The 8,359-nt window shown below is 34.9% G+C and overlaps 2 protein-coding genes across 2 annotated transcripts; both read right to left on the reverse strand.

Annotated features, from left to right (window-relative positions):
• Positions 1–1,116: 1,116 nt before the first annotated feature.
• LOC139431798 (zinc finger BED domain-containing protein 4-like) lies at positions 1,117–3,484 on the reverse strand. The gene is made up of 2 exons (XM_071199983.1): positions 2,650–3,484; positions 1,117–1,331 (listed from the first exon to the last, which is right to left on the reverse strand). The coding sequence occupies exons 1-2, from the start codon at positions 3,482–3,484 to the stop codon at positions 1,117–1,119; spliced, it is 1,050 nt and encodes a 349-aa protein (XP_071056084.1).
• A 3,959-nt stretch (positions 3,485–7,443) lies between these two features.
• Positions 7,444–7,902, reverse strand: LOC139431799 (piggyBac transposable element-derived protein 2-like). Its single transcript, XM_071199984.1, has one exon. The coding sequence runs from the start codon at positions 7,900–7,902 to the stop codon at positions 7,444–7,446; it is 459 nt and encodes a 152-aa protein (XP_071056085.1).
• Positions 7,903–8,359: the final 457 nt, after the last annotated feature.

Genomic DNA, 8,359 nt, shown 5'->3' on the forward strand with positions numbered 1-8,359 from the left:
AGATACGTTTAAAGTTTTGCAAAACTAAACGTGTAGAAAAATGTTACTTACCACTAATCGGCGATGCCTGCGTCATAAAGCTGACCTTCATCTACAGTATGACCGTCCAGCAATCGTAATCGATTTTGTCTGCGACGAATTCGGCTCTCTTTTGTCGCTTCCAGCGTCCTAAGTTCAGCCGTGCAAATCCGTTGGGCATCGATTTCCTGACACATGTTATAGGCTGCATTATCTATAGACACATTCAATGTCTGCAACATTATTAACAGGCTCAAATGACCTTTATTGAAGATTGCTGCTGCAATGTATGCGGCTATTTCAACAGTTACAGCAGTACAATAAGTCTCTTTTGAAGCAATCTTCCAGATAAGATCGTTCAGGCTTTCGTTGTTATTCTGCGTATATCCGCCAACACACCTTGACAACAAATCGTCTCTGCTCAAATCTTCCTAGATGGGTCGAATTGCATCTTGGATATTCTGGGGAAGAGCAGTCTTATGTTTATAGCCAGTAAGAGTGTTGGTAGCATACGCTCGTTGCCAGGAGCACCACGAATCTTCTCCAAAAGGACAGTTTTCATGTTGTGGTTTTTCATCTGTTGAAATTTTATGAAGAAACGTCGCCCAGATAGCTGCTTTCATTTTTTCCATTGAATCCGCATTTCTCCTGATGGCTAAACCGTAGTATGTCTGCAACTCGTCTATACATTTGCCCGTTAGTTTACCTTTTCCTCCAAGACCTTTCGTGTTTTTCTTTAGTGCACGAAGACGAGTTCCCATTCTCTTTTGTACGTGACCTACACACTCTTTTTTGATAACCGGAATATCATAGCGGTTTGTTTTTAGAATACAGTTAAACGTCTTACAATCACCATCCCCAATATAATGCAGGTATTTTACTGCATGCAGTTCTACGGACCGTTGAAACATTTCCTCCATTCCTTCCACTTCCATTTTTCCTGCGCTGCCTGTGTGATTTGCGAAACACTCATGTTCTTGTTTCCATTCCTCATATTCAGCGGTGTTAGTTCTTTTTTCCCAAAATTCGCAGGCTTTGCAGTAAGATGATTTTACCAGAATATCTACAACTTTCCCTGTAAAATTCCGATAAGTGTAGTCACGCCAAAATGAGAAGAGAAGCCTCGCTTTTTCCAGGTTCTTTTTCCTTCGTCGCTATTTTTTCTTCAGCAACCGCTTCTTTCATCAAAACACAACTAACAGTTTTTACAGCACTGTGAATGCTTCGTATAATGGCATCGTACGTTGACTGGCCTACAGGTTTTGGTAAATCCATTAGTCCGCAAAACTTCCGCATAGCAGATTGCCCCAATCCTACAATTCTCATTGCAAAAACAAATCGTCTATTTATTTCATAAACTATTTATTTGAGGACACGATGGAATACGCATAGGCTCACACTTATCGCAATGTAAAACAATTTTGAATCCAAGGCCCCGAATGTCATCTTCCATAAAATTTACGTCACCACCTTTTTTTTGCACTGTACACCAGCACTAATAGCCGTAAATACGGTGACAAAGTTTAAAATTCGGTAGCCGAAAGAAGAGTCTACGCTCACCTCGCAATCTTTAACCACTTTTAATTTTTTCGCCGATGCACTCATCGTAGCTTTTTCGGAGTCTATTCTTTTTTTTGATGGAGGAACTCTTTTTACGGACAGAGAAGGTCTTCTGTTATCTGCTCGCTAACCCTTCTGGTCAACAGTTACGCGTCGTGGCATTTTTGACGTTTGATTGAAATTGATTGAAATCAATTGAAAACACACGCACTAAAGCTAAAATATCAGCCAACTAAATAAATTCGCACGTTGTTTAACAGTAACACGTTATAACGTTATAACGAGTTATTCGACCGGTTTTGTTCAAACTAGTGATGGGCCGGGTCGTTCCTTTCGCGGATCCGCTCCTTCCGTTCCGGCTCCATTAAAGGAACGGATCCGACCCGATCGGTCCTTTGGACCCGCGGGTGCGTGAAGTTGTCGGCCCAATAGAGTCATGGAGCACTCGGAGCTGGTAGCATAGCGGACCGGGTACGAGTAGTCGACGGTTCCGAGGAACAGAAATGCACGAAAGTTACGTGTTGAAGGCGTAAAGATTGCCGACGTTTTTTTTGCATTGTGTATCAAAAACACAAAATGTAATTTTAATTACTCTTACATTTAAAAAAAATATAAACTCATGTTAAGATGTATTAAAACAACACATAATAAAAACTATATCTATAATAGAAAATAATAAAACAATGTAGAGGTATAAATTAATATTACAACGGTTTTCTGAATTGTTTTCAATTTGCATTCAAAAAAATTATTTTTTCTACTTTATTGTGAGATAGCTTATTACGACGTTCTGAAATAATTTGGCCAGTTTTTGAAAAAATTCTTTCACACGGAACTGATGTAGCTGGTACTGATAATATTGTCGTCATAATTTTGTATAAGTTTGGGTATTGCTGTTTCCTTTTTTCCCACCATACCAGTGGATCTTCTTTTCTATTTAGACGTGGTGTTTTCAGGTATTGGTCTACCTCTGAAGTGGCAGCTTCATTTGGGTTTTGAACAGTACATTCGTTTAAAGCCTAGAAAAATTATATTATTATGTTCGTAATTGTATATATCAATTAAATATACTGACAGTGCTATCGAAAACGTGCCAAATAACATCATCATTTCCCTCCATTGGTTGGTCACTTGATTGGTCATTATATTCTACTTCGGGTTGGTTTTCCCTAATCATTGCCTCCACTTTTTGGATTATACGTTGACGAGTAGATTCGAACAACGCATCTTCTTCATCCGTTTTGTGTTCATTCATAAATCTTGCCTTTTTAAACCGTGGGTCAATAAATGTCGCATCGGCATATATAAAATCACTTTTTATGTAACTTAAACGCTGTTCTAACTGATTTATTATAAATTGACATACATTTATAATTTCAGTCGGCATGATTGTGGTGGATTGGTTATCTATATTTTTTATGTAATCTAGAAGCATTTTTCTAAATAACATCACTTTGGAGATGGTAACCGCTTTTTCACTGCTTAATTCTTCGGAAATTATCTTGAATGGTTTTAGTACCTTACAGGTCCAATTTATTATCGTTAAATCTTCTTCGGATAATCTTATGTTGCAGTTGGTTATAGCTAACGCTGATTGTAATGACTCCTTAATAGTTACTATTCGCTCAAACATTTCCAATGTTGAGTTCCAACGAGTAGCAACGCCCTGCTTCAATTTTAATGGTTTTTGATTTCCTAGTTGTGTTTGTAAATTTATTAATTTTAATGTAGCCTGTGGACTGTGCTTAAAAAACTGAACTACTGCCTTTAGCTTTTTGTGAACTATATTAATGTGTGAGAGGGATTTTTGAACTATTATATTAAGGGTGTGTGCAAAACATGGAATGTGTTGATATTGCAATAATCGCACTGCAGCTGTAATATTAGCTGCATTGTCTGTTACCATTGCCACGATTTTATTGTTAATTTTCCACTCCTCTAATACCTTTTTTATTTCGCGTTCAAGATTTTGTGCTGTATGACTTTCGTTAAAACGACGGCACCTCATCAAATTTATGTTTATTGTTGGTAATTATCTGGCTGATTTTTATGCCTGATAAGAACGTTGGGATGATGTTATATTTCCTAATGTTTTTATTAAGCTTGTTCAAGTTGTGGCTATAGGGTAAAGTTAAGTATTGTTTTTTGGTTTGGAAACTTGGGTAAACTAATTTTCTAATATTATTGTTATGTATATTGTTAATGATATCTTGCATAAAGGCGATGCTATAACCGTTATCAATCCCTATTTTTATAATATTGTTAAGATCTGTTTGAAAGTTATTTTTATTAAGGGGGGTGTTGTATAATCTGTTGAACAAAAAGTTAAATGCAACTTTCTTATGAGCAGTACAATTGCAAGATTCCCTAGGTATGATACACTCTGTAGTTGTCGGTTTTCTGTAAATGTCGAAATTGATAAAACCATCCTTATTATTTTTTATGTGGGTAAGATCCAAAAAATTTATACGGTTGATAAGGAATGTAATCCTTTTCCATGGTAAATTCTAGATTATTGATGGTGTTGAAAACATTGAACAAAGCTTTAAGCTTAGCTGGATTTCCCGTGTAAATTATAAAAATGTCGTCAACATATCTTCCATAAAATTTAATATCCTTAGTAACAGTGGAGTATTTGTTTGAGAATAATTTATTTTCTAGGTTATTAACGAAAATATCAGCGATGATACCCGATAATGGGGAGCCCATGGGTAAGCCATCAGTAGTGAAAAATTTACTGTTAAAGAGGAAAAAGTTCTGTTTACATATGAATCTGATGATGGAGCAAAGGTCCTTTATGTTCTCGTTTTCAACACCATCAAAATCATTTATGTGACGTGTAAGATGTTTTTCAATAATTTTCAATGACATCAATGGGTACGTTTGTGTATAGGTTTTTTTATATCAAATGAAATCAAGGTGGTGTTCTTATCAATCTTGACATTTTTTACCTTTTCTATCAGGTCAACTGAATTTTTCAGTCTGTATTTCATATGTGGTTCAAAGTGTTTGTACAAAAACTTCTGTAGGACTTTAGCTATTTTTTCGGTGGTGGTGTTCCTATTACTGATGATAGGTCGTATTGACTGTTCTATTTTGTGCAGTTTGATTAAACATTTGAGAGTGGGTGGAAGGGGATTCATTACAAGTTTATTGAAAGTGTCGATGTTGAATAAATTTAAGCTATTTCTACATTGTTTCAACAGTTTTCTAAATTGAATGTTAAAATTTGGGGTGGGGTCTTTATTGCATTCTTTTATATTGTTTTGTTTGAAAAATTCATAGGTTTTATCTAAGTATGATTTATGATCTAAAATGACCATCCCAGCGTTCTTATCCCCTAATGTTACGGTAAGATCATTGTCTTCTATTTTTTGTTTCAATGTTCTGATTTCGTTAGATTTTATGTTAATGAAAGTTTTGTTGTTTCTATTCATACCTTTTTTTATATGTTCGTTTTCTTGAATTATGTCTTTAAAGTTAGGGTGTTTATAAAGCTGTGAAAGATTGAAAATTCTTTTTTCGGGGCTGTTGAAAGTTATTGAACTGAGGTTACTATAACGTGGGGCAAACGGGAAGGTATCATTCAAGTTAATTTTGAAGTGATTAATATTGTCTCTATGAGAAATCTTTCTTACAGTGAACTTACAATTATCTAAATCTATTTGTTTGTTATCTTTAAATTTAATATCTTTATTGTTGTTGTGATGTTGTAACATGCTTTCATTATTATGTTTTGTCATCGTCTCACCCTTGTTTTTTAATGTGTTTCTATCATTATTTCTGGAAATAATGGTCGACTATTCCATGGTCGAATTACAACAAAAATTTTGTAATTAGGCGTTGTCCTCATCGGATACATTTCTGCGTAACACCTCTGAGCTTCACGACCATTACCGTTGGCAAGACTGTACACAAAGTGCATATCAGTAATTTCGTTATCAGAATATTGCTGCATTTTTGGTAATTTCACTTGAATAAGTACTCAAAACACTTAAACTCTTAGTAACACGGTCAAAAAATTACACAGTTAAACGACAAAAGAAGTACTTTTATTTGTTTATCTATGTATTCTTTCTCGGATTTTATTAATTCTATTGTTACGTATGCAAATTGAAACCGCATAGGCCTACAAAATCTGGTCAATGAGCATTTATTATTTTGCTATACGTTCATTCATTATCAAACCATTGATGCAATAAAGATGTTAGCATATGAGGCTTCCGGGTTCATCCAAAATTTTTGTTTGTATTGTGCTTGGGACGTTCCATCAAATCCCCATTTTGAAATTAAGCAAAGTTTACTATCTATTGATTGCAACAGATCTCGTTGTACTTCTGAAATACGATTTATTGTGTGATCCAACGGTCTCCGGAATCCGATAAACAAAACATTAAAACAATGTCAAAGTTATATAAAGGTTCACTTACCTCAGCCAACTTTTAAACAGTGGAGACGGTGTGGGTTTTAAATAATATTCAAAGTTGTTAATGGGCGTCACGGACTTTTATAAAACCTTTACAAACTTATTTGACCACAAACTAATTAAGTCCGAACTTTAGATCCCTTTTACAACTCCAAATAGTGCTTTACTGTTCTAATTCTATTCCAATTCACAATCAGTACAACGGAAAACCATCGATCAAATCGGTTCCTAATTGAAATAATCTTCTCCAAAAAATGGTTACATCATGATGTAAAATGATGTAAAAATATTGAGGTTATGAATGTCCCAAATCTGCCACCAACAGAAACGAAATGACATCTAACGACCTTCAAAGACGTAATTCCAAGATGACGTTCCAAAAATTCTTCTAACAAAGTTCTTCTTATTGAATAAAGCGATCTCGTCGATTAATGGGTTGATAATCGCTTAATACGATTAAAATATTCAATTAAGAACCAATATCACCATAACCAAGAATCATCCCCAATAAGATAGCTCTCGTTGAAATGGCGATGGCGTCTCTGTTAACGCACGTGATGCAAGTCTTATATCCGCAACTGCGATGTCGAAAATTTAATGACCAAAAATTAGATACGGAAGTTAGCAAAACCTAATGATTGATTCATTTTAGAGGGACAAAACCCCTCTAAAATTTAACTGAACCACTAACATCAGGCAGACAAGATCTTCTCGAGACCACGACTTTTACTCGTCTCCGACCTCAAGACCGCGACCGAAAATTCAACGTACCGCATTCAACCCACCAATCAAAAAGAAGCACGCAACAACTCCACTAAGCAGCGCGAACTATGAAAATATGAATACAGAAAATAACGATTTAAAGAACGAAATTAGGAAATTCAATAATCCCAAACGGAACCGTTACAAACTAATTTCAACTTCATAGGTTTATAATAGTTTCTATGAACAATGCAGATTCTAGAATATGTATTTAAATTTAAGAAAGACTATAATTAAACAAATAGTAGTATCATCACTATATTCATTGTGTGAGGGTTCTGGATACCTGTCTGTCAAGGAATTGTTACTCGGTTTGTTAAAGTATTAACCATGGTATTCGACCGGAATATTACCCACTTATAACAAAGTTTAATTAAATCGTTTTTCTTCTTGGTCGATATAGGCAAGGGTTCAGTATAACATTTCTTTAACCCATTAACGCCTAAAGAAAGATTGCCGAATAAAAATCAACATAGCAAATGAAAATCTGTTTACCTATTAGTGAACAAAAAAATAAACTACACTCACAATGAGTGTATATTAAAAAATCAAAAAAAAATATAACAAAATCTTATAAAAAACACCCCGACCTCATATCAGGACGTTAGGTAGTGGTATGGTAGGATTCAAAACAGCCGTTCTCGATGCACATAGTTTTTTTACAGTTTTTACAAAACTCACCACCATTTCTTCTCCTTTACGCTGACCCTATACAACGAAATGCATTGATCGTGTAAATCAACTCCACCTATTCCAGAATTATATGTAGAAAATAATTTTGGCTGGAGAATGTATTCTTTTGATTTCGTAGCTTTAGACCAACGTTTCACGTAATGAAATGGTGCAACTGTATCATAATTGGTCAACATGGAACACACGTTGTTGTCTTTCCATTTGACACACAAAACTTGATTTTGTTGGTCAAACCTGTAATCTGATGATCCTTTGTTCATTTTTTTCATGGTTTTTGAGTCCATCGTTGGGCATTTTTGTGTTCTATTTTCTCGTATTGTTCCGGTGGCTCTTATACCTTTTCCTTTCAAGTACACCATAAGGGGATACGAAGTAAAATAATTATCGAAAAAAAATTCGTGGTTTCTTGGGTTAGGAATGTACTTCATAAGGTTTAGAACCATTTTCGCTCCAAGTGGTATTCCCTTGAAATCTTCGATTTCACTATGGTTTTTGCCACAATATACATCAAACCCATAGCAATACCCAGAAGAACTACTTAGCTCTAATTATATGAGAAATACAGAATTTACATCTGAATTTTTTGCATGTTTTTCGTGCCACGTAACCCACAACATAGTTAAAAATATTAATTTAAAAAGGATTATTCAATTTATTTATTAAAGGATGAAGCTGCCAGTCTCCCTTGTCATATATATCACCTCTTACAACTATTTAAAAAAATTGGAGGTTTTAATAAAACAGAATTGGAATCTTTTTCACGGTTTCCTCCAGTTATATAGGGAGTTAAAATTTTTCTTACGTGGAGGGATTTAAAAGAATCCCCAAATGCTTGACATGTGAGATACACATTCCTTCTCCTCATCTGTCGTATCTACCCATACAGATTCTCCAGAAGAA

The sequence above is a fragment of the Onthophagus taurus genome, chromosome 11, assembly GCF_036711975.1.
Source record: "Onthophagus taurus isolate NC chromosome 11, IU_Otau_3.0, whole genome shotgun sequence".
NCBI classification, from domain to species: domain Eukaryota; kingdom Metazoa; phylum Arthropoda; class Insecta; order Coleoptera; family Scarabaeidae; genus Onthophagus; species Onthophagus taurus.